Source organism: Pyxicephalus adspersus, chromosome 10 (assembly GCF_032062135.1).
Source record: "Pyxicephalus adspersus chromosome 10, UCB_Pads_2.0, whole genome shotgun sequence".
Lineage (NCBI taxonomy): Eukaryota > Metazoa > Chordata > Amphibia > Anura > Pyxicephalidae > Pyxicephalus > Pyxicephalus adspersus.
In genome coordinates, this window is record NC_092867.1 from 32,226,284 (window position 1) to 32,253,808 (window position 27,525).

At 37.2% G+C, this 27,525-nt stretch overlaps 1 protein-coding gene across 1 annotated transcript in view; it reads right to left on the bottom strand.

Annotated features, from left to right (window-relative positions):
* The window catches only part of PPP3CB (protein phosphatase 3 catalytic subunit beta), a 41,830-nt gene that overhangs the window by 2,757 nt on the left and 11,548 nt on the right, over nucleotides 1–27,525 (bottom strand). Inside the window, 12 exon segments of the mRNA XM_072423161.1 lie at nucleotides 2,725–2,754; nucleotides 6,555–6,652; nucleotides 10,481–10,565; nucleotides 13,885–13,911; nucleotides 15,954–16,031; nucleotides 17,816–17,941; nucleotides 18,594–18,688; nucleotides 19,319–19,396; nucleotides 19,476–19,615; nucleotides 21,303–21,428; nucleotides 21,732–21,856; nucleotides 22,997–23,197. Of these exon segments, the coding sequence (XP_072279262.1) occupies nucleotides 2,725–2,754; nucleotides 6,555–6,652; nucleotides 10,481–10,565; nucleotides 13,885–13,911; nucleotides 15,954–16,031; nucleotides 17,816–17,941; nucleotides 18,594–18,688; nucleotides 19,319–19,396; nucleotides 19,476–19,615; nucleotides 21,303–21,428; nucleotides 21,732–21,856; nucleotides 22,997–23,197 (1,209 nt within the window).

The following is a 27,525-nucleotide window of genomic DNA, read 5'->3' on the forward strand; positions in this document are numbered from 1 at the left end:
GACCTGGAAGGATTGAATTGAATGATATTTGGGGGCTGCTGTACATACGCTAATTTTTTCTGAGATAGCAGAGATATTTGGCTCGGGCGACAACAGTCTAGAGTGTGTACGTAGCTTTACTCTGCATTCCCTTCTTATCCGCACATAAACTGATCTGAGTAATGCTTATTCGTCTCACACTCCAGCTCTGCTATACAGGCTCTTATGCTGTGTGAATAAATACAATTTCTTATCTTTACATATGTATAGAGCTCAGCTGGAAAAACTACTGAAACATTAGATTAGTACCTGTTGTTAAATAAGTTCCTAACTTGCATTTTAAGATGGCAATATGGTACCACTGTTGAAAGTAAGTCTATTAGCTACATAGTTAGGTTGAAAAAAGACATGTCCATCGAGTTCAACCCCTAGGGAAAAAAACATATCCCAGATTTAAAACCCCATGGACATGGAAGGGAAAAAACAAAAAAAAAACCTTGGTACAATCAGTTTTACCTGATTTCCCCTTTCCAGGTTACAGAAGGACTTTCCTTTATGATATGAAATTAAGGAAAGCGGAAGGTGTTCAGTAGTTAGCACAGAAGAATGGAGGAGTAGCTCGTAGTTAACAACACTACTTAGCATATCAACACAGAGGCAGCATTGCCTGTTCATAAGCTTTCTGGAGGAGCAACAGGTAGTTGTCTTGCATTGTATGTTTGTACATGTAGTGTAGTACAGTGAAATGTATGGCAGAAATATACGGAATGTTTTTTTCATTTTGCCCAGGCATACACAGTTTTTAGTAAAAAATTAAGCAAGTTGTTCATAGCAAATGCCTTGCCTTTTTTTAAAATAAAAATTAAACTAGCTGATGTAGTCAAGTACTCCACTATACTTCTAGTTTGTGTATAATCATTCAACTTATCATAAGAATGGGAAGAAAAAAAAACATTTTCCTGGTGAAATAAATAAAGAGATCTGGAAAACTGCTGTGACCTTGCAGGAAAAGCTTGGACACTAACAATAATTTACCTTTTGTTAGAAGGGTAAGGAAGAACTCCACCAAAAACTAATACACATACCCTGTATATGCACATTTACAGGGTTTAGTTCAGAGTTCTTCCTGCTCACTAAACATTTAGAGCATTGGAACATCTTAGTATAATAAATGCATACAGCTATAGAAAAATAATGGTTAGGACATAAACAGTGATATGGACAGGTTTATGCTGAAAGGTAAATTTTGCTTACAAAAATAGATATGAAAACACAAATTTAACAAATCTAAGGGAATATTTGGAGGTCCAAGCTATTCATTATGGGCTAAGATATTAAGTTGCCTCTAGTCTGCTAGAAATAAAGGGATTTTGATAGTGTCAGATTTCCTTGATTTCTTGTCCTGAAATCTTCATAAAAACAGTTGCTGGAATCTGGCTTTAAAAGAGATAATGTATGCGTTTATCGGTTCTCTGGGCATAAAACAATCTCCCTTTATTTCACTTATGAAAAAAAGGTCAAATCTGAACTCTAGGGCAGGGGCAGGATTAAGATGTTTTATGTAACTGCAGTTGGGAAAAGTTAGGTCTCCAGCAATGGGGCAGAGCGGATTTTAGGGATAGATGGACAGATTTACAAGTTTGTCAGGTTAAACAAATGTCATGTATTTTATTTGTGTACTTAGCTGCCAGTTATCTGTCACATAACTATCTTCTCCTAACCCCATGAAAGAATAAAAAATTGAAAAGCTCCAGCAGTGTGAGCCTGTTGGGACTTGCAATGCACAATGCTGCCATATTAACATGGTAATATTTGGCACTTGAGGCAAAGGGGAGGCGTTATGCACCTTGTAGGTGGAAGAGCAACATTCTGTTAATGCTAATCTTTCCAGTAAACAGGCAGGTGACACATATAGCTGTGACAGGGAATGTGGTAGTTATGCTGTGTGTTTCATCTGCGGCTGGAGTTCCACTTTAATTAGGACTATTACCTATTGTGTTTTCACAACTAAATCCGTATAACATTTCTAAGAGCATCCTTCACTGCGGGTAATCCATCCAGATGGAAACACAATGCCCACTGATCCACCTACTAGCTAAAGTATCCACTGATGAAACACTGATTATTGCAAATGTTTGCTTCTTTTTCACAAGAACACTAAAAAATGTATCACTCTCTGGCAAGGTAACGGCAACATATAACAACCACATGAATTATACAGAAGCCATCACATTCACTAACTCAGGAAAATCCCTGTTGAGATTTGATAGCAATGTACAACAAAACCTTCAATTATGTTTTAATGCAATGTGGTATTTTTTAAAATAAAAATAACAAAAGTATAAATAAAATATCTTGCACCACCAGAACAGTTATACAACCACATAAAAGAAGAAATGTGGCATACAGGAATTATGATTTAGGGTCATGCAGAAATCAGATAACAAGAGAGGAAATGGATCTAGAAATACTGGATCTTTCCTTGCACTGCACAAACACAGAACACAGAGCACACAGAAAACGTTCTAGTGAAGTTGAAACAGATCCATATTACTCTATAAACCATGCCACAGATAAGGAAAAAAAAAAAAAACAAAAAAAACAAATAACCCATCTGGTACAAAAAAGTGGGGACAGATCAATAAATGGATCCATCTCTGGTTGTGCAAGTAAAAAAAATGGGTCAAAACCACACAGACGTTGAGCCCCCCTCCCACCCAAACAGACCTCTGACACTAAGCATACCTTTATCAGCCTCAATTGCCTCAACTGTGGCTGTACAGAAGTGAGCAGATGCATGCAAAATGAATGAAAAAGATGAGAAGTGTAATATCGCATAACAAAAAAGGCAATGACCAATTCTAGATAATAAACTTCCACCCCAATTATCTGTATCACACCCATCATTTTCAGTACACAGTAGATGCATTTATAGATTATATTTGTTAGATATGTAATGCTGCCTGCTAGCAAAAATGAAACCTAAAGAGGAAGGAGTAGGAAATATACATTATTTGTAAAAAGACGAGAAGAAAAAAAAAGTTTTTTTTTTTTTTTTTTGCATTAAACTAAATGTTATGTTCAAACAAAAAAAATGTTATCATAGGTGGTTTTGCAATCAAGTTTCTGAGTGCCACTATAAAATGGAAACACTTCCCCAACAAACATGCATACAATTACTGTTGCAGTTGTAGAAAAATATAGTGATGGCATTTCACATATGAAGAAAAGGATTTTAGACATCTGACTCAGGAATCAAATAAAACATATCAGGGTCATCACAAACTTAATCTGGTTGGGGGTGGAACGGGCCAAAGTTTAGACCTTGCCAAGTTAGTATCAGGGATTCTAGAGGGGAGATTTTTCACTCACCTTAGCGAAAGACTTTTATGGTGTTAGGCTGAATACTACTGCCAAGTGTTGCGTTTACCTTCAATACATTTCTTTACACACATATACATATATACATCACTACACATTTCCCAGTTGAAGCTTTACTTTTCATGGATCCCCAGTGTTCTCCCCAGACCCTTTTAGCTGGGCGCACCACCCGGCAGTTTTCAGTAACCATCTGGCTGTTTTAGGTGGTCACTGAAGAGTTAGGTCACATCACAGAAACTGCCACCTGCCTACAGCTTCTTCCCACCCAGCTCTAAAAGAAAATTCTGGGGAGAACACTGGATTCCTATGAAGAATCCAGCTGTCTCTTTGTACAAAGGTGAATGTTGTATATGAAAATACTGAGTATGCAGGAAGGTCTGGTGCTGGTGAATTGGAAGACAAACAGGTTTGTCATGAATGCAATGAAAGGTGAGATATTTGGGCTCATGCTCCATGTTAGGGAACACCTTGCTATACGCTAACTCGACAACTGCTTCATAATGAGTTTTCTAATTAGACGTGTGTTCAGAGACTGCATGATCTGGTGAGCCTAACATGCTATTTATACTGGTCACTAGTACCATACTAGTGAGAAAGACATCAAAGTACACTGTGAATGCACTACAAAGGTCTTACAGACTAAACAGCAACAATACTATTTTGTTTACATATGTTACATGTCACTCTTTTCCCAAAATCTGCTTCCCCTTCCTCAACTTGGAGACACATGGCATCTAGGCGGTCCACTAACACGTGTTATGTGTTGTGGATCGGATGTAGCCGGTCGGGAACCCGTAACACCCTGCTACATTCTATACCTCTGCAGAAATAAAGACAGAATTTGAAAAATGAGCCCAAACCTGCTTCATGTTTTTATACTACACAGCTGGGTAAAAAATAGAATTATTGTATATCACTTCACACCTTCCTAAAAATGGCAATAAAAAGGTTTATTTACTTATTTATTTGACCACCATAGTGATCAAAGTGTTCTTGCAAATTACAGCACAGTTCATTACTTCAACCTTCTCTACCAATATTAGAGAATTCTTTAAGAAGTTAGCAGCAGCAGGTAAGGTATCTGATGGCCACACCAGAAATGGTTTTCAATTCCTTTTCCATATATCAAGCAATCCTGTGGCTTACTCCAAACTCAAGATACCATGCTTGTCCTTTAATTGCATTCAATACAACAGATTACTTATATTTATTAAAGCACTTTATTTCCATGCAAAATTTTGGAACGCTTTATTCCTTTAATGATATTTGTTGCTGATCATTCGTACTTATCACAATACAACAAACAAACACTTTGTGCAAATGAAAATGCATCTTATGTGCAACAGAAAACCCATCCCTTAAATACAGCATATGTCCACTCATAGGTTAAGACATACAGGACACACAGTTCTACATATACTATAACTTTAAACTAATACAAAGAGAGAAATAGACAGACCAGACTAACAGGAAGAATCGTCTACACCGGAAAGAGAGAATCAAGCAGAGTGGGGAAATTGTAGAAGTTAGTTTTACATAAAGAATGAACAGGACACCTTTTAGCATAGTATACCAGGGTACAAAACCAAATGGTAGCAGCATGGTAGCATCATTGAAATATAGTATTGAAGGTTGTATTTGATTGCTTTTGTCAAAGTATTTCATTATTGCTAAAGAAGTGTGCCTACTTTTATGCCCCCAGAACAATACCACACTCTCCTTTCCATCACTTCCTGGGTAAATGATCAGCCACCTAAATCATAGCACTATGTGAACTTACACGGAGGGCCAAAATCAAAAAGTAGACCAAGTGATGGGCAAAACTTGAAATTTATTGAAGAAACAATTAATCTCAACAAGAACACATTGGAAGAGCATGCCGTTATATGCAGTGGATTGATCTAAATTATTTTGATCAATTCACTGCATATAACTGCATGCTCTTCTCATGTGTTCTTGTTTCTTCTTATTGAGAGTTTTTTACTTTGCCAGAGAATGCGATGTGAAACCAAATGAATTACGGCATTCATTTGGTTTCACACTGCATTCTCTGGCACAGTAAAACAATTACTATAGCAATAGCTCCATGATAATATATGATAATAATAATCCTGATAAGTACTGAATATTGAGCTTACCTGTCAGTATAAACTATGTGGGATCTACGCATAGGCTGCTGTTCAATAGACAGGAGTGATGCCACTACTACAATTCCCGGCATCATTTGCATCTATAAAATGCAGGGCCACACATAGGCAGAGAGGCCTCTGGTCTAGAAAGACGAGAGATGCAGGGAAATTGTAGTACTACGGATTGCAGTAGCAGCAGGCCAGCTGCAATTCATATTAGGAATTCTTTTGGGGGCCAAAAAAAAAGGACGTGCCGGTCCAGATTTGGCGCGTGGGCCAGAGTTTGACACACCTGCCTTAGATTTTTGACGCTGGAAACAATTTTTCACAATTGTTTACAGTAAGAGCTAGTGTCAGATGAACAAACAAGTGCTGTACGCGCCGCACCTATTCTGGTATATGGAAAAGGGAAAGGATGAGTGAGCAACACCCGTCTGTCCTCTCCTTAATTGAGTTGCATAGTTGTCCCTCTCTATCACTGTTCATTGATCTGCTGTGTGTGGCGACCACTGTACACGTCAGATTCTTGCCTGTTCGTTTTGGTAGATAATCATCTGACATGTGTACATAGCCTTAGTCTTCATCTTGAAGAAGTTTACTAAAGACTAAGTAATAAGTTAAGACTGAATAATCTCTCCATGCTCTCATGTGACAGTACTATTCCAATCACCAGCAATGTCACATGTGAAAAAGAGTGAGTTGCATGGCCTTTATACCCAAAAGTATAGGGCATTGCTTTACTCCTAATGTATAAATAGAGAGACAAGGGGGCAGAAGAAAAATAGGTTTTGTTGGAAGTGGACCTGCTGCTATGCCCTGCCTAAACTATCTTCAAGCAGTTGAATATACATTTAAACACAGGATGTAAATTGTTGTGGTTTGCACCGTGATATAAATTGCTACCTTTCCATTGCACAGGGAAAGCTTGAACAATGTACTATGGTTAGCCACTGAGACAGGAGCTAAAAGCATTAGAAATTCCCAGCATGCATTGGTTGTAGAACTGGAAATAGAACAAGGTATACCCCCAGTCCACCTGAGGTACAACAAGCTGTTTATCATTACCACTTTGTAATGTCTGCCGTCCACCAGCCAGTACTCCACTTGGCAGCATTCCAGTGGGGGTTAAACCCTTCAGTGTCAACACACTTTCACTCTCCTCCCTAGAAAACAAGAAGGACAAGAAAAAAAAATCACAGTATTTCAGTATTTCAAAAGATTGTGGAATGTCAGAATAGAAGGTAAAAATCTGAAATATATTGAGACAATCTGGAAAGCAAGCAGAGTGCAAACTTAGAAAACACCCTGCCATTTTTATATGGCATCACCACCCCATGCTGAAGCAGGTTCTGGATGAGGAAAATAAAAGGTCAACCAAAGTAAGAGGTAAAAATATTTACACTGTCTCACCGTACCTTAGGATACACCTAATCAACTGGCAAGTGGCTCTTTTAAGCCTGACCCTGCAGCTTGGCGGATAGGAACATTTTAGTATTTTTTAGGTAACTTCTTAAAAACGATTAGGAATAAAGTATTAGATGTGAACTTCATTTTAAAAAGACTCTTGGTATATCACCACTGGTTTTACTATCATAGGCCCCAAGTGACATCTTTTGTGTGTATTGCCCAGTATCAAAGTAGCAGACAACGCATTAAATAAATAAATAAAATCTATTATGCACCCCTCTGCAGGACTGGGTTAATCACATGCAAGATTGCTACAAACTAACACAATCCTTACACTCAGGTTCTCCATGGAAGAGAAACCCAGACCTACCTAAAAGTACAGACAGTACAGCCCCGCTTTGTATACCCAGCAATATAGCTTAGAGCTGCTCTAGAACATAGCATTGAGGTATAAGACAGCATAAATACTTAAAAGTCCAATTCGCCTAAAAAGAACTGTAAAAGTTTCATGCCAAGTAATCTGGATAGAGAGGCTCATAACAGTAAAAAAAAAAAAAAAAAAAAAAAAATAGAAGAATGATCCTTTTTTTCAAGCCTATGCACAAGAATAAAAACATAAAATGTAGGAAAGTTCAATAGAAAGCAGGCATGCAGAGCAAGGTGTCAGGATATGCTTCAGTCAATGAGGAAAAGCATTCCTGAACATTGTACCCACCCATCAGCTGCATGGTTGGTAAGTGATCCAGTCAGAACTTATAGTGAGGATATCACAGCAGCAGAATGCTGTCTAGTTTATTCCCACGACGGATGTCTGCACAAGCTCCAATCCCAACACAATCCAAGGTAAGTAACCAAGGAGAAATATATGACGTTGGGGTTAGCTGTTCCCATAAAACATACCAACTAGTAAATGAAGCTTTATTATACTTTCAGGGTGAATACAAGTCATACAGTTTTATTAGGAGGCGATTCTATTTGCTTTTCAAAATCATGCAGCTGAAATTTGTTTAGGTTTAGGCAACAAATGATTTGTATAATGTAAACCAAGTCATCTGTAACATGTAGGGAGGAGTCATCTTTGTATAACGCCCACAACAAAGATGTCAAAAAAATTAAAAGCAAATTAAAAATAGATGTAGTATCTCAAACTAATTTAAATTATATTAGGAAAAAGGCATATGCTTTTAAGCAAAAGTTTCACTTTATAAGCCATTCATTGTTATAGAATGTTTCAAGGACCTAATCAATATAGATATTGGCTAAATCAGTGGTTGCCAACCTTTGGGTGTCACATACCACTACATTTACAGACTCCGGACCGTGCATGTGCGGGGGGCCGCGTGTCACTAAAGGGAGAAGAAACTTCCCCCAGAGTGATGTCATGATACCAGAACCCGCTCAGACCTGTGATGGGAGAGTGGGTGGGTTGTGTCCAGAGAGACAACCCACCCACCGCCCTGAGCCTGCCATGCATACGAGGAGACATGGTCTGCAGCTCTGGCCAGGGTGCCCCCCAGTGGGGTAATTGTCCTGATCCCATTGGGGGAGCACCGGCCAGAGCCGCAGACCACCGGATGGTGACCGCTGGGTTAAATAGTTGTGTCTGATGGAGAATCAGGGAAATTACATAATTATTTTATATTGTGAAAAAAGTTGCTGAGACTTCAAAGCCACAATGTGTTTATTGATCTCTATATACTGATACAGAACCCCTTTCCTTGGAATCTACGATGACACATAGAAATCTAATGCCTTCAGTCTATTTTATCTTTTTCAGGAGGTTAGCAAATTTGTAAGCTGCCCATGGAAACCCCCTTTCTCTATCAGCATGGCTCAGTTTTCTAGCAAGCAAAATCAGGAGTATGACCATAAACACAAATAGGCAGAATCTGTGTCGCTCAACTTATGCTAAGAAAAGGAATTTAAGGTGAAATCTGACAAAAAAGTTCTTTTTTTATCATACATTTAAACAGAGAGGCCAAATACCTTTGAAACATCCAAAATAAGCCCAACTGAAGGGTAACATCAAACATCATAACATGTCAAACTGGAACTGCCTGCAGCTCAAAAAGCTGCCTGAAGGACTTGAAACTTGAAATTGGCATCAGATGCTGCTAGATGCACCTGGTAAAACCTGGAGAATATGTAAGTACAACTTGGGAAATAGTAACAGTCTTAAGGCAGGACACTCGTGGATCCACTGAATGTCAGAAAAGAGAGGGTGAAGTACTTGCAACTCGCATCCAGCCTAATTCAGACCGATCAGGAATGGGAAAAGAAGCATGGCGGGGATTTTGAAAGGAAGCCCAATGATCTAAAGAGGCAGCTTCTGTGACTCATTCTCCCTGTTCATGTAAATGATTCTTCAGAGACCGTGAAAAAGCAGTGCCGGTAACTACTGAAAAGCAATTTGTAGCCAGAAGGATCTGGAAACTGCCTATATGCAGAACCCAAGGTTCAAGGTTATTGCCCCTATGTGTGGTCTAGCAGTGTCTGGAATCAACTCAATTGGGTCATAGCTGATGTCTATTCGGAAAGCTGCACATCAAAGTAAAATTAGAAATCTTGACTGAAGGAAAAAAAATAGAGATAGCAACAATATGAAAAGTATTAACTCCACCTAGCGTTCTAATTCTGTGTGGAATTTATTTTACATTGTAGGCCTATAATTCTTAGGCATAACTCACGGAACCTTTGTTCAATATTTAATAATAAACTTTAAAAAAAAAAAAAAATATATAAAAAATATAACTTTTCAGTAGCATGTATAATATATATTATATAAATATTTGTATTGGACTCAATACAGCTATTTTGTATTGAATCCAATACAAAATTATTTGCATTTGCCGCCTCTCTCCCCGCTTGCACCGACACATACAGCAACGTCACTAAGAAACCCGGGAGAATGTCTCCGCAGTCGCCGGCTGAAGATCGAAGGAAGAAGACATGTCCCGAGGACCTGCAAGGACCAGCAGGACCCCAACTGAATAAGTGCTTTTTTCTTATGTTTTTAGCGACTCCGAGTGTGACTCAGGATTACCGCTTGTTGCATGTAAAATCCACCCCGAGTCACACTCCGGAATACCACTAGGGGGGTTAAAAAGCAGAGATTCAGATAATATAATCATTCTCCTAAAAAAAAAAAAAAAAAATTCTGCTTGTTAAAACAAGGGGATTTTGCAAATTTGGCCTACAATCCTCATTAAATTGATCAAGGGAAGGTATCAGATTGATGTGTCAATAGACAATAAAGAAATGCATTTTAACTTGTGCTCAAGCAGCCAGTAGCCTTGCTGCAGTTTTAAATGTTGATTAAAACCAATGAAAACCATGGGTGGTTGGCACTAAAACTGAATGTTGAGTGGCAAAATTTCCACAAGATTGCCAAGTGAATTACCACAATTTATACTTACTAGAAGGATACAGAAACCAGTTTGTCACCTGAAATTACTATGCCCATACAGCTTTCTAGTTCATAAAAAGGTAACAAATATTTCAAGTTTCATTTTATTCATATTGACAATTTTTTCTTCAAATATATTGCAAAAAATTTAGGGAGTTCACTAAATAAGTGGGCTTACCTGAGCACGGAGAAGACTCTCGCCATTTTTCCGATTGCACGAATTTTGTTCCTGATGATTTCTTTACGAGCCGCAGCTGTACCTACTTTCAATGGAATAAAAAGAATCTCAAGCTCAGAAATTCAGATTGCTTTGGAAAGAATGTTACACAGAATCCTATGCAAATCTGACAAGAATTGCAACACACCACCACACGCTTTTAAAGTTTGTTTTTCACAAACTTACAATAGTATTGGTTAATTGCACCATTAGAAGCATAATATACAACAAACCAGACCAAATAGACTGTTGAACTATGCGTAAAAAAAAAAATGTCCATTCTTGCAGTAAAAAAATTTTTTTTAGATACACTGTAGCTATACATATGAACATGTGACATTTTGATAATGAAGTTGGAGGTGTTATAACAATAAATGACTTTCAATAGGCACAAAGATATGTGTGAAACAGGATTACATGAAACACAGGATATCTGCCGCTGATGTGTTTATTAAATATGGCCTGACCTGCTTTTACTTTAGCTCCGTATTACATAAAACCATGATAAAGAAAGAACTAGATTTTAAAGGATACTTTGCTAATAACAGATGACTGAAAATAGCACTTTGCGTATGAACACCAGCAAGTGTAACTGTATGCAAGAGGTGTACAAAAGTGTGTGATCCAAACAGCTCTGTGGTGAGTATGTCATGAAATATAAGCAGCTTTAGGTGATGTTCAGTCTGGCAGTGAAGTTGTAGTGCGTTACCAGATGAGACACTGCATGTAGTGTCTTACTTGTGGCAGTCTAATAGATAATGAACAGGGGTGGCAGGGAGTCGTTCAGTACCACTCACTGTCAAATGAGCAAACGCTGGTTCTGCATTGTGGTGCAAGTGGTTGAGCGACATTCTCTTGCGCCCACCATTTTCTTGATGATCATATTTAGTTTCCAAACTGTCATACTGTATATTAATATATATTATTTGGAGGCTTGAAGTGGATAATTTGTCATGTTGTAATGAGCAATAGGAACACTGAAACTAGCATATAAATCCCAATATTTTTTAAGTGTTGAACCCCTCAATGACATTATCTGCCTTTCAATTATAATATGTGTGCACATAGGGCCACTCATGTTTGAAACAGGTATAAAGAACACCTATATACCATGTGTCACTTCCCTTTACCTCTGTAAGCCATACACATCCTTTGTCTGAACTGAAAGATACGCTATCTTTTTATATATTTCTCCTTTAGGATGACTGTACCAGAATAATCAAGCATATTCTAAGACTTTGTACATACTGGAAACAGTCATTTCAACTAACAGCACAATCTACTGATGTTAGGACTATATAGTTAAACTCAAAAGTCAAACACTACACCAGAGGTTTCATGGACCTGGAATATGTAGGAAATATATACACACAGCAGCTGAAAGTATGTGCAGCATTTACCTAGGAGACAATACAAATCCATCAGTATCCACCTGGTAGATTTTTTGTGTCTTTCTTGTGAATGCTTTTGTCTGTTTTTTTTTTTTTTTTTTTAATGGGATTTATTTATAATGTCTTCTCCCAAAGACATATATGATGAGATACAAAAGACCAGTATTAAAAAGGTATCTGCATAAATTACACTGCTCATGAAATATAGGTATTTATTGCTGGGTAAAAAAAAAAGATACTTTCAAGCCATATGCTAAATCTAATTTCTTTGCATGGATACCACACTTCATTTTTTTATAGTACACACTATTATAAAAATGAGAAAGCTCTCCCTCCGCTTTTAATTAGGATGGATAACACAAATGGCTATTTTTCTTTCTTGTCTTTTTACTGGACATTTGGTGGTCTTTTCTCATTGAAATGATCTGGGAAAATTGAATTTATCTGGGTCCATGTTGTCAATGATTTATCTCAATAATTGTTGTGTGTCAGGGTCAGAGGAGTACTGCTTCTAACAAAAGAATAAGTAGGAGTTTTTACCAGTGTTAAAAAAAGGAGAATAAACATTTTTTTAATATCAATAGGTCTATCACAGATTTATTACTCATTTTAGAACACTGTGGACCACTCAGACTGATAATGCTAGTTGCCTGGCTATCAAAGTGTTCCTCAACTTTCAAGTTTCACTAAGTAGCAGACATGCCATAAATAATCGAATAATGAGCTCTGAGGTCACTTTGATTTTAAATAATTCATGATTGTTCTAGGTCTGTGACTCAAGTACAAAACTTAGAGACAGACAGGCAACTAGCAGCCCTAAGATCTATGAGAACAGCATTGCATCACGGGCCAGTCCAACTCCAGCCAAAGCTTCTTGGAGTGAAAAAAAAAAATCAAAGCGACCTTAATGGGTTTGATTGTCATCTGTGTCCCTACTAGGAAGATTTCTTTTCAGTTTAGGGAGATCTTCATTTTAGAAGAGTAGGTAAAGTTCAGGACATCTAATGATTTCATTGAAGTCTGTGCTTTACAGTCTTGGTGACAACCAATATTTCTTGTACAGGTATCACAGTTACTTGAGGAAAGGGCAAATCCTCCCAGAGGGTCACAGACACAGACTATTATTCATAATGTTAAAAAAAACACAATTTTTTGACTGGAGTTGGAATGATGACAGATGGGGAACTCACGAGAGCCTATCTTCATGAAATCACTGCCTTACTGGCCCAGACTGCTGTTGCTGGTAGCAATATATCACTGACCCGTATAGTAAGGAAGCATTTCATTGGGACAAGCAGGAGATCTCTCCGCTAACCTAGATAGCAAGTTCACCCATGTGTCATACATAGCCCTTGGGCCTAATATCACTACCTAATATCACAAAAACATATCTGAGCACAAAGCATTGGGGTACCGGTAGACAAAGATACCAAATCTGGTTAAAATAAAAAAAAAAAAACTTATATTAACTTATTTTTATACAGTCTCCCTCCCCAACACCGCACAAACAACAACAATCTAAATAAACTGAGAGAATCGTCTGAAACATTTTACATGCAGAATATAAAGGAAAAATGGCCATTACTAAAACCAATAAGCAGAAAACAGACAAATGTTCCCCTAGTCATGCAGGACCAAAGATGAGATGTTAGATATAGACAGAGGATGGAAATCTACAAATGAACGGAATGGAGAAGAAACACTGAAGAGAAAAATGCCATGCACAGAAAGACAGATGTCTAGGAATATGACTTCAGAATGATGCAAACTGCAAATTATATCCAAATGCTCATGGGAAAAAACATGTGAGCAATAAAAACCAAAAAACTAATAAGAGGGGGACAGGTAAAAGAAAAAATGCTACACATAAAATTGACATGTGACAATTTAAATGTATTGTGTAGCAACTCCAAAGAAAGGAAAAAAAACTGGGAAGTCATATTTCAAAACAATGGTTCTCTGTCTGGTCTGTACCTTTTCTATTGCCATATATGAGTCGTTCTTCAGATGGAGAGTCCAGAAAAAAAGGAAGTGAACGATGGAGAAATAGGTGAGTGAGACAAATAAAAAAAATAAAGATATTTTACTTGGCAGCAGCAAGAATGAAGGTGGACTGGCAAAATAATGAGAAAAGAATCAAAAAGAAATGGGAGCCTACAACTCTAGGACTCTTGAGAATGGCGGGAGTAAATACATTAATTCAGTTAAGAAAGAGACAGCATAGATTGAGTATGGTGAGAGACAACAGTATTGCAGTGTTAACCCCGTAAAACAAAAAAAAAGAAAAACCACACACGGCCAACAATGTGCTGTTATTTGTTGCTGGTCTTTAGCAATGGGGTTAAAAAGAACCGTTAATCTAAAGAAGTACAGTACAAAATCTAGATAGTATAAAGTTAAGAATCAGACATGCCATCAGCAGCACAAACTTTTCGGATCACGGGATAACTTACACAAAGTTTTTTAAAGCCTGCTTTTACAGGCATCTATATATATATATTGGTCAGCAGTACTATCAAGGTTTAGAAGATGGCAGATTTAATAAAGATGCTAGGAAAATGTGGACATAACAATGGAGATGAGAAGCTTGCAGGTGAATTGTGAGCGTGATCAAATGAAGTACAAATATATATATTAGTGTAAAACTACTAGATAAAGTTTACTCAGCATGACATTGACTAGAATGCAGCTCAGTAAATCTGGGAGTACATATTAGTATGTATATATTACCACATTAGTCAGAAATTAGACATTTTCCAGGACTTACCAGATTATTCAAGAGACAATAAAATTACCATTTAATAGGGCAAGATACAAATAAAAGTTAAATATCTTGTTTAAAATATTATGTACTCGGTTCTTTTGCAGCTGATAGAACCAAGTCTGATATGAGTAAACTGCAATCCATACACTTGTTATAGAGAAAAAGAGGGCCTTCTTGTATCCATTTTATTTTTATAAACTAAAATGTTCAGAAAGGCCAATAAAATCAAGATATACTGCACAGAAATATTCGATTTATACTGTGATCCGAAGTTTGGAAAAGAGGTTAAGTCAGGTAGAAAAGGTTAAGAAATAAGAACGGTTTTACCAATGACCGTTCCCATTGTAACTACAAATAAGGAAATTAATTTTTTTTATTACTATTCCCGCAATTAGGAGTAGTACAAATGTCTGAGAAGAGCTTACTTAACACTTTTAAAGGGGTTCACTGGACTTTAGGATTAAAAACAATATAGCTTTCAATCTGATCTTTGAATTAATAGTGAATGTTTAGTGAGCCTCAACAGAAATGTACAGCTAAAAATATATACATTTTTTTTATATTTAGTCTACTTTGGCAGTGTTACATTTTTTTTTTTTTTTTTGAATGGTCAAATTACACTAGTAGATGCTGGAGAGAGAGCACAGTCACTGGTTTCTGAATTTTAAGCATGCAAAGCTGCTATTACTAACAGTCCCCACTGGTTCCTTAGATGGATGTTGGTTTTACATCATGAAGAATGCAATAACCAAAACCACCACATACTCAGGGTAGGAGAGATGGAAACAAGGATAAGCAGAATGTGTTGCTTAAAACCTTAAGAAACAAAAGAAACCAGCAAATAAGTTAGCCCACCAGATCTACATTTAAAAAAAATATGAAATGTAAAATTTGGTCCATTTAAGAATGTTTCCTCAATGTAAAATTATTGTCCCACTTTACTTAAATGCCTAACATCCTGATCAAATAAATACTACAGGTTTCATGCATACACAATCTGTGATAGGTTTTCCTGTTATGGAATGCTGTAAGTTACAGTCTTTAAAATGCATACAGTTCTGTCAAATACAGCAATGTAGGAAATAATTTAGTTTGCCTTAAAGAAGTAAACATTAAGACACAAAAAGTACTCCCAAAAGCAAGATTTCTATATACCAGGACACTGACCATACAGTGCTTTGATGGCTTTTGATGGTCACAGAACCATCCACGTAGAAATGGTGTGTTGTAACATATTGACAATCATAAAAATAAAGCAGGAATATTACAATGATCCTACCGTCAAACTGGTCTTCTCCTTCTGTCATTAATTCATCATCTGAGCAAATGCTCAAAACATTCACCAGCATCTCAGTCACTAAGATCAACAGCAAAAATTCAGGTTAGACTGCCTAACAAATCCTTAACTATATAAAGGATAGTAGTATTCTGCATATGGTTAATGAAGTTGAAGCATTTTATGAAAGTTTAGCACATTCTTCTCATCTAGTTTTAAATGTCATGCTCTTTACATCCAGTGCAGACCTAGTGCACAGACTGAAAACAAACTCGAGAAGAATTACTGGTGGACAAACAACATTTTTTCACTTTAACCTCCCTGGTGGTATAAATAATAGGTATTTTGAAATGTAAAAGTGGTACATTTAAAAATACTTAGTATTTTCAATTTCCCGCCTGGTCCTGCCGCACGGTCCCACCTCCCAGCCACACATGAGCCTGCCGGCATCTGCTTCCCCTGGCCTTGCATCCCCAATGTTCACACACCAGGGACACAGACGCTGGCTAGGCATCGCCACGGGAAAAAGATGCCGGGCATCGCAGGAAGACACCGCGGGCACAACTTAACAGGTAAGCTTTTTAAACTCCCTGGCAATTCCACCCTGAGTGTGGCTAGGGATTACCGCTTTTGGTACTGAAAATTAACCCCGAGCCACATTCCAGATTACTGCCAGGGAGGTTAGGTACCCATCCTAGACATGAACAGAAGTTTTTATTACAACTGGCTCAACAGTATTTCTGAACACTCGAGAGAAGCTATGACAAGGGTTGTAAGCCAACAGAGAATTTTCAGACTTTTTAAAATAACTGAGCATTGCCACTGCAAAAAATAGGATAATTTAATAGTACGAGTGCTTTTTTTTTTTTAAATCTTTGTAATGGTAGTGCAATGTAATAAACATTGTAAAGCCCATCCTGTCTCAAAGCCAAACTGATAACAGAGCCCAAAGTTGATTACTAGTCACATAATAGGTCAGCATTTTTCTCGTCTCTAGTCACAAAGGCAAACATCTAATTTCTCCCCAGAAATATTTTCAGTTGAAAGGGGAGAAGCTATAGCAGGGTGGTAAAAATGTCCAACCTAATTTGTTTGTAACACAGCAAATGAATAACACATAAAATGTGCAGTTACCCCTACAACTTTCTAATACCCTCCACTTCCGTATGTCCTATTTTTCCATCATTTTGGGATTTCGCATTAGAAACTATATGTTGTAATGTTTAGCAATTTTTTGCAAAAAAATGTAAAAGTGCCTAAAAAGCACTAATGTTCGATGTAGCATCTATCCATGGCAGCCTAATAAATAATGAACGGAGTGCGTAAATGTGCATCATCCCTGCTGTCAAATCTACAAATGGCTGGCAAGGTAGCTGGCTAGGACCAGCACAAGATTGCTTGCTCCTGCCACAAGTCTGAATCAGAAAAGCCTGAAGCCAGAAAATCACCCTAGTAAACCAGTACCTAGTACACTAGTGAGAACAGCAGCTTCTCAGTTCTGACCTGAGGTGCAGGGATGAAAAAGGTAAAAATTAGGTAAAAGATATAAGGTGCAACTATCCCTATCTTCCTGCAGTGCTGATAGATTGCCTAAACTCACTGACGACTCCCTGTGCACCAAGCTTGGACTGAGCAGCTGTGTGAAGACAGTTGGTCAGGAAGTGAAAACTGCTGGGCGATTAGCCCAGAAAAACCCTGCCTAGGATTTTTAGGAAATGCATGACTCTCCATACAAATGTGTATGTGCATATTCAGGTAGATTAAAACATATGCAGATTCTCCAAATCTGAAAATTAAATTGTTTGTCACTTATCATATGAACTTCTAAAAAAAAGGGTCACAGGGTGAAGAAACAAAGCCAATACCTTTTTCACCAACAAACGGCAATGACCAAGTGAACACATCCATTAAGTTTGGCAGCCAGTACGGGTGTGGTGAGCAGTTGAACTGTCTGATATTCATCACATTATTTTCATACTTTAATACAGCAGCTGTAATAAAAAATGAAGACATCATTAGAGGCTGCAGGAGTCCAAAACTATATTTGTATATATTGCCAATCTATGGTCACATTAATCTGAAGCAAAAAAAAAAAATCCCAACCCTTCATATGTTTTAACTGCCTTCTCTAGGAACAGAGAGATTGAGAGAGGGGAGAGATTTCCAATAATAAATTATCCCAAATACAAAGCAAAATTGTGTCACCCGGTATGTCCTGCTTAGCACACCAGAAAGAAGCACGCTTGACGTTAAAAGGCTCTTACTGGATTACTATTTTACCATAGTTAGCACTTCAGCAAATAAAAATTGTACAAAGTTGGGTAAATGTGATATTCTGCAATTTAAATATGTTGTCTCACGTCTTCCTTTCAATGTGTTTACCAGGCAGTCCTAATTTACTTTCATCACAAAGACTGCTTACTGAGGTCAATAAATTATACTGAATTTAACACCCACAACTGAGTTAGTCAGAACAGTGATCTATCCCTTTACCCACTGCTGTTTTTAGCCTTTTCCAAAATAACAATAAGAGAAAGGACACCTGAAAGCAGAGACTCGCAGTTGAACTCGCTCTTAGAAAAACTCTCAATCCTTAAAAAATAATGACCCAAACAATTTACAAACAAATAATCCAAAACAAACCTTTATTATTGTAGACATCTAAGTAATTAGGGGCTGAGAATATTGTTATTAAAGATGGAAACCCCGTAGTTTGACTTTTTCTGTACATTCGGTAGCTGTAGGTAAAGAGGGGGGAAAAAAGGAGAAAGAAATCTTAGTTGTAAACACTTGCAAAGTAACATTTAATTTTCACGGCCAAGAAAATTCTGAATTTTTTTTTTTTAAACCAAAGCCCACTCCTAGTGCCCCTATCTGAAGCCTTTGCAGGGAAGCCTTTGCTTTTTACAAGCTCCCGCTATAGTGATTAGAGCAGCCACTGACACACTTCCAGCTCTCTTCATTTTCACAAATGAAGGTGGAAAGTGACCTCACATGTATGAAGAATAGAATGGAAATTGCTGCGCAATCAGCAGTCTTTGAGCACGAGAACATGCATGTGGAGCATTGGACACTCTCTGCTGGCAGACATGAGAAGACAAGCAGACCAGAGAGGAATTTCTGTTCCGCCTTTCAACCATTTGTATTTCTTGATAAATGCACGGTCAGATGGGAGATTATAGTTTCTCTAGAATTCCTCCACTGGTCCAGTACCATTACAGCAAGACAGCATGACGGGAGAACAATCTTACCTAATTAACACTGGGAGCAAGTTTCCATATACAGCGTTAGTCCAGATGCATTATATTTTATATATACAGATACAGTTCAGCTTTAAGATAACAAACACATTCAGCAAACTGACTTACCCTGCATCTTGTGCTTCATGTGCTCTGATGATTGACAGCAGATTGTTATTTAGCAAAAAATCACAAACAGCTGGATAACTACAAAGAAAGCACAAACATGTCAGAACGAAACATTAATAGTAAGATGCATATTTACAGAACATGGAAGCTCACATACCTATAGAAGTAAGAGCATCCTCTAACTGTATTGTGACAGAAAGGTTCTTGTGCTTTTTCATTTCCAAAGTCTTCAGCTGGATCAGACCACAACAAATCACACATTGGACCAAATGCCGGAGGTTCTTTAAACCTGTCTAACTGTAATCAAGACATATATCACGTTTATTTTTCAGAGACCAGCTTTGTAAAAAAAAAGAATAAAATTATGTTAGCATTAGCATTAAAATGTGAAACAAATTTCTTCTTAATATTACATCTTTCATGTTAAAAGCCTTGCACCACGGTATTGCCAAAAAATTTACTTGGCTTAGAAACGTTTCCTTCATAGACTGCTAAATACTTCCTGAAAAAGCTGGATGTGGTGGTAAACATGAATACAAGGTGAGTATTCAAGACTGGAAAAGCAATTTGCTGTTGCAATTAAGTGATCTTTTGGTTTTATTATTCCCAATCAACAATTCCAAAATGTCCAAGATCACCCACAAACCCATACTGCCCATTTCTGATATATGGTTTTTGTGGGAATCTCCATTATCTGCTGAAAAATTTTATTATTTTAATATATTTAATTTACAACCCCATATTTAATATATATACAACCCCATGCTGTAGTACAAGCATCAGCAAATAATTAAATCATGTGCCAATATGGTGTCAATATGTCCCCTTTTGTGTCATCAAAAGATCTCCCACTAGTCAAGGCATGGACTCCTCCAAACCTCTGAATGTGTTCTATGGTATTTGGCATGAAGGGAGTTCTAATTCTGTGCGTATTTTTATACCAAAAGCGGTACATAGATTATAATTACTTTGTATTGGATTTATTACAAAATAACTGTATTCCAAATAATTTGAATTTCCCGCCACGCCTCGCGCTCTCACTGACGTCACCGGAAACATCAGTGTACTCGCCGGCTGAGGATCAGACGAGGCCTGAGGATGGGATCTGACAGGTAGAACACCTGGGGATGCCTATGGGACCGGGTAAGTCTTTGTTTTTAATGTTTTAAGCTACCCCGAGTGTGGCTCAGGTTAACCGCTTTCAGCAAGTTTTTTTTTACCCCAAGCCACACTCGGCAATACTGCTAAGGGGGCGAAACAACTCATTTATCAGGCCAAGAACATCTAGGTCAGAGCTTCAAGATCAGATAACACAATATTGTTGCCTGGCCCCTTTCATACAGGACAAACCTAGAAGAAATGATCTACTGGTATTTTGACTTTATTTAGGACACTTAAAATGCATCCTCTCCTACTTTCTGGTTCCCAAGAATACTCTTTGGTAGCCACTAATTATATACCTCCTGAACGTATGTACATCTTCAGCCTATAAAACCCATTGATAAAATTTTTCAGTTTTCAGAAATTAGAAGAATGTGTATACTGTATCAGTGTTGAACCGAGAAATTTTTTTAAGCCGGGTGGGTAGAAATAGTAGCTGGGTGGCAGTACTTGTATTGTGTTTCAGCTATTCAGTAACCACCCAAATTGTGGTTATTGAAAAGTGCCAGGTGGTGCGCCCAGCTAAAAGGGGCTGGGGAGAACACTGCTGTATGATACATACACTGTACATTATGCACTAAAAATATAAAAAAAATGAACAATGACAAAGAAAGATCAGGTCCCCTGCCAAATAGGACTGTGCTTGGTGGCAGATTTCTGTAAATCTAAGGATTGAGTGGACAGTAATACAAATCAAATTCGCAAGTAAAACCACTTTAACATGTATTTCATCTATGTATCCTATCTACATTTTTGTATGAAGTTCAGGTTCATGGTGTAAAAAGCTCATGAATACAAGATGAGTGCATAATTAGTTTTTGACAAATTGTTACTTACATTCTTGCTTAAATGTGAAATATTCTGTAAGATGCCTGCATTCATGGTTTCCCCTCAAAAGAAAGAGTGTAGTGGGGTACAGAATCTTCAGAACCCATAAATATAACACACACTGTATAGGATAGAAAAAGAATAGAATAACCTAAACATATGCAAAACACAAATCATGGAGGTATAAGCGTTTTTTTGTTTACGTCCGGTGTCAGAAATATAGCAGAAAGTTAAGAGAAAACCACTGAAACATAGGGGGATTTCCCACAGCGGTCCCTGAAACAGGTATCCATCCTCATTATTTTAGGGACAAAGCTAACATTTTGGGCTTTTCCAGTTCCTTTTTTTAGTGACAATGGTCACTAGTACAATTAGAGGGATGATGCAGACAACAAAAACTTTACAACATACAATGACAACTTACCTCTATGCTAAAGTAACCTCTGTCTACATAGTCGCCCAAAAAGAGGTATCTTGTGTTAGCTGGCGACCCTCCCACTTCAAATAATTTCATCAGGTCAAAAAACTGGCCATGAATATCACCACAAACTGGGGGAAAAACAGAAAAGAAAGAAAAAAAAATAATATGAAATTGCTCCACTATTCTTCTTAACTCCTTAAAGTGTGCAGTCTATTGGAGATAAACCTTCTTGGTTTTAGTGATAAAACCTCAGAGGAATCAGCCAATCTGAACCATGATCATCACTTTCAGCTGAGATAAGTAGACTAAATACCTACACTTTTTGTCCAATGACTGGCACATAACAGTATCATTAGGTAGCAGTTTCTGCATGAAAAGTATTTTAGCCTTTCTACCACTATCAGACCACCCTAGGAGCTTGTACATGGGTATTATAGCATTAGAACAGAACAACCATTTCCTATCTTAACCCTGATATTATACAGGAAAAAAATAAACTATAATTTGTCAAGAGATCATAAGCACCCCTGTCGCTTTTACAAGTCTCAGGCAGAAAATCCAGCTCTGCTGTGTCCATTCATATAGAGAGCCTCCCTATTTTTCTAATGTGAACACGGATGTGCGTTCAAATGACATCATCAGAAGCCTCACCATGTGTACACACTGCTACATACACAAAATATCAAGTACAAAACTACTAGACATTTGCTCAAGGACCTAATAGATTTACAGAGATTTCCCATTTCAATTAGCCCTACAAGAAATAACAATTTTGCCAATCCATAGAGAAAGTTTTAGGCGATTTACTTCGTAATCTTATCAGCTGTGCCAAGTGAGTGACTAAACACATCATGTTTGGGTTATGTTAAGTACTGAAAGGAACCGAGATCTGTATATTCTCTACGAAAGGAAAACATTCTATCCTTTTAAACTGTTATCAGAGAAACACTTCTTTATGATAAACCTGAGTACAAGTCCACTTTAAATATAAATGGCCCAGCAACAATATGTTGCTGGTAGACAAGAGTCCCTGGGCTGCAGGGAGAAAAGCAGAGTATAGGCATTTGCAGCCCAAAACAGCTGTCCAGATCCTGTGACACCAAACAGCTCACGGGGACCCAAACTGAGACTTTGAGCAACTTCATGAAGTTTGCTACAAGTCTCTGACTCAGTCTAGAAGTCATTTGTCCATGTGAACAAGAACTGCACTGCTACATGATGAATGAGCGAGTGGTCTGTGTGCTCAAGGTAGACATCTCTACATTTACCTGTAATGGGTGCTTCAACTTCTATCATAGTCTTCTCTCGTCGTAAGATTGCAGCACCCTCATTGATGATCCTAAGTGCAATTTCTTCATCTACCCGACCTTCTTTTATTAAGTGGTTCTTCAAAACATCCACTCTAGGCTTGCCATCGCTGTCAAATACTTCTTCAGATGTTAACCGATGTGTTGGGGGAAAAGGGACAGCTACAAATAAATAAAATGCAATTAGTGTCTTTTTTTAAACAATGTGGCAAAATTTGATTGTCTAGTATAAACACAGAACGTAGACATATAACCAAGCTGTATACAAATGACATGATCTATCAGTATTGTATAAATCCAGTAGCATTTCTGTAAGCCAAAAAACATGACAGGAAAACATTATACTAATATTAATTGTACTATTTGAAAACACACATGTAAACATACTTAATATACATATACACATTAATATATATATATATATATATATATATATATATATATATTACACACTTGGTTTGTACAGGTAACAACTTCCCATGATTTGGTCTATGCCTCTAGGCAATTGTTAAAGACTTTGTAAGTGAATCTGCCGCCGGAATATGAAAAGGAAGCTACTGCTACTGGAAAAGTGTTACTGGAGACACCACAAAGTGCTTTTATTATTGTGCTAAATATTTCTTTTAGTGGAATAGTTTGTGGATGTTTGGCATTGCAATGATACAATATAAGCAAAAAGAGTAGGTGTATGTAAGCACCATATGTTGACTTCTGTTGAATGAATGAAGTATTTTTTTTAATTTTTTTTTCTATTTTTTTTTTTTTTGGTGGGAAAGGGTAAAACGTCCATCAGATCCATTTTTTAATATAAACAAATATAAAACACAATATATATGTACAAACAAGAAACGGAGTAAAAACAAAACAGAAAATATAAGAACACAAATGGACAGGTGGAGAAAACAAAGGTTGGGCATCTGAGAGATCATACACAACATTAACATATGTAGACAAAACTATACAAGTGAACCAAACAGTAAGAACAAGTTAGCTACGTGAGTATACTGCAAAATGAAAAAAGAAGGTAGAACACTGAAAAATAAGAGGTTACTGATTATCCATGGCATAAACAACTGGGAGCACTAAATTTGCCGTGTTTTGCCACACCACCTTTTTTTTACCACCCGGCTATAGCTTCCTACCACCCGGCTGAAAAAAATTTATGGGGAGAACACTGTATGTATGTATATATATATATATATATATATACGCACTCTTGTCAAACATATTTGAATGTATATAATGAATTTTTAGATCATTAAAGAATTATGGAGCCTTAAGCATTGTTTACACCTAACTATATGCAAGCTTTGAAACAGAAAGGATTATATAAACGTTTGTACACAAGTGTTTATTTTTTTTTTTTTTGTACATATTCAAATTTATTAGGTAACCGTGTTAAAATAATGAAGGCTGTGTTCCCAGGTTCATAATCCACCTATTGTATGATCATGCAGACATCATAACTTCTCATTTTTGCCCTCACTTGCAACTGAAATAGTCATAAACATAACCAGACGTACAGTGGATATAGAAGTAAGAGCCTCAAAAAATTCACTTTTCTTAGCTTTGCAGCCTTAAATAAAAACAAAACAATAATACACTAATGTTACTTTTAAACTCCTATGTGCCCTCGAAGCTTGAATTTTTAAGCTTTATTAGGGAGTTTTGAACCAAGCTATGAGGCCGAGAAGTATAGAAGAGAACACCTATATTAATGGCCACAGTACTGCATTGGGAGCATTTATATAAGTTGTGGGGGATTTTAATACTGTCCAAATGCTGCATAGGAATGAATAGGCTGGGGAAACAGCCTGTGTAGACTTAGCTTTACTCAATGCAACTTATAAAATCCAAATAAAAGCAACAGTTCAGAAAGATAACAAAAAAAAAAAAAAACATGCTTTGGTTTCAATCTCCTGACTTGTGCCTGTAAATTTGTGCGTCTTCCCTTCAGGATGCAAAGCAACATGTGAATATCTTGAAGGGGAGGAGTGAGCTATGATGACACTTTACCATAAATGACAAATCTAAAATTTTTTTTTTTACATGACCCAGCTATACAATAGGTTACAGACACCTCAGAATATGATGTTTTAGGATAGTGTTGAATGTAGTTTGAAATATGATCAAATTGATGACCGTATTTCCAAATTTAATAAAAATGATACTGTACTCACCTAAAGTTTGTTTAAGGTGTATGCTTTGTTTTTTCTTTAGAGTGTGTGTGTGTGTGTGTGTAAACAAAATGGGGAAGAAGGTTTGTGCTCTGGTGAACACCCAAGCAAGAAACCTGTCACACTTTCTTTTCTTGTGTCAGGACTAAGATTATTTTGATTTTGAATGCATAGTCTGCAAATCCAGAAATAAAGTGTTAGTGTTAGATTTACAAAGTTACCAATATTTGATTAGCAATATTCTCCTCAAATCCAATTTCAGACTCGGAATGCGTTTTCTTCAAATTTTGACCATTGTGCAAACATAGGAGGGGGGCAGCGGGAGGGAGGAGCACCTGCCTTGCTGGCAGTTAATATATGAATAAGAGATTCAATGCCAATGAAGTCCCATTTTGTATATTTGAATATTTAGTATATTGGACTTGTTAGGGATGTGACATCTATAGTATTAAAGTGACCCAAATTACCATGCTCAATATTAGGTAGTGAAGGGTTAGAACCTGTGTAAGGTGGTCATCACCTTCTGTGCTCCTGTGAGTAAAAGAGTAAGAGGCATTGCTGATTTGAGCTGGCAACTAGGGATGAGCAAGGGAATTTACTAAATTTGGTCTTGCGGCAAATTCGTCGTTCGCTCTTACTAAACATGTAGACGAGAACAGCCTTTGTAAATATGGCTGGCAAGACAGCCGTCAGCTTTGCTCCCGATTGCTCTTGCAGCCCTTTACTAGTAGTACGTGTTCTTGGATAGAGTTTCTCTATCCAAGAACACAAGAGTCTATTGTTCCCATCCCTTGACCCATCAGAACTTCGAGGAAATTTTCACGAGAATGCCAGAGGCATCCTCGCTCATTCGTACTGGCAACATCAGTCATAAGAAATTTTTTTTTTTTTTTTTTTTTTTTTAATTCCCACCCGACTACTGTCCTAGAGAAGCACATAAATAGACAAAAAGTCAAAAAAAGACAATATCCACTTGAGGAAAAGTATGAGGAAAAGATAAATATTCTGAATTAGTTGCAGAAACTGTACAGAAAAAAAATGATTACACAAGAAAAATGCACATTTTAGTCCTGTGCAGGTTTATTTTCACCCTTCATGCTAGTTCCCATAACAGATAAGTCACCAGTTTACAACTTACTTACTGCATACTTTTGCATAAGATTAACAGTTCAACCCAAACAGGGAAATCTGAAGTAGAAGTTTCTGATTAAATTGATAACTTCATGCTGTAATAAAATTGCTCATACTTTATAAATGTAACTCCTGCTCAAATGTCACTACAAATAAACATTTCTAAAAACAAAACAAACCATGTTTATTAAACAGAGCTTATCAAAATGATTTGTCTTGTGGGTTTTGTTATCCACGCTGCACTTTATTTTTATTTTCAGCATACTGTACTGTATTGATAACACAATCTAGCCAAGCAACAAATATAGGTATTAAGCTAGTTACTCATACTAGATAGCTGTTGCTTGAGGCAAATGAAAGTGATCAACCTTGGGGAGACTCTAGCATGTGCACAGTGTACCTCTAAAGCCATTTAATGATCTACCAGCCAGATGACTAAACATTCGACCGGGGATGACTGTTGTAATTTCCTATGGGGGAGGATGCAGCACGACGTTTCCTGCTGGTTCTCCTCCATCCCCTCTCCATAAAACTGTACTGTACTCATTTGTTCTTCTCATATTGCAAATATTGTTTTCAGTGATAAATACCTAACTAGTGTATGTAGCTTTAAAAGATATATTCCATGGTAAGCTAAAAACACATTTTAAAAACAAAATTTTCACTGTTCTTTACAACATTACATCAATCCATGGTGGCTTGCAGCCATTTGTTTATACACAACTCTCTTGAGGTCCCGCCATAGCACTTTGATCAGGTTGAGGTCCCAACTTTAACTAGGTAATTTTAACACCTTAATTCTTCTCCTATTCAGGTGTTCTGTTGTAAACTTACTTGGGATCATTGTTCTGATGCAAGACCCAATTTTGGTCAAACTTTAGCTGTTACACACATCCCCCCACATTTGACTCCAGAATACTTTGGCATACAAAGTTTAATAGTCCATTCAATAGCTGCAAGGTGCTAGAAGTCTTGTGCTTTCTAAAGTCTCAGGCCTAAAGTCGGAGATAAGGCTTTCGACTATTGTTTTGAATGTTTTCCATTTGTAAATATTCATTATGGCTGTAGAATGATGGACAAATTGTTTAGAAATTGCCTTTAAAACCTTCCCATAATGATCGCCAGCAACTATCGCTTCTCTAAGATTATTGATGATGTTTTCCACCAAACCTGAATTGTCCA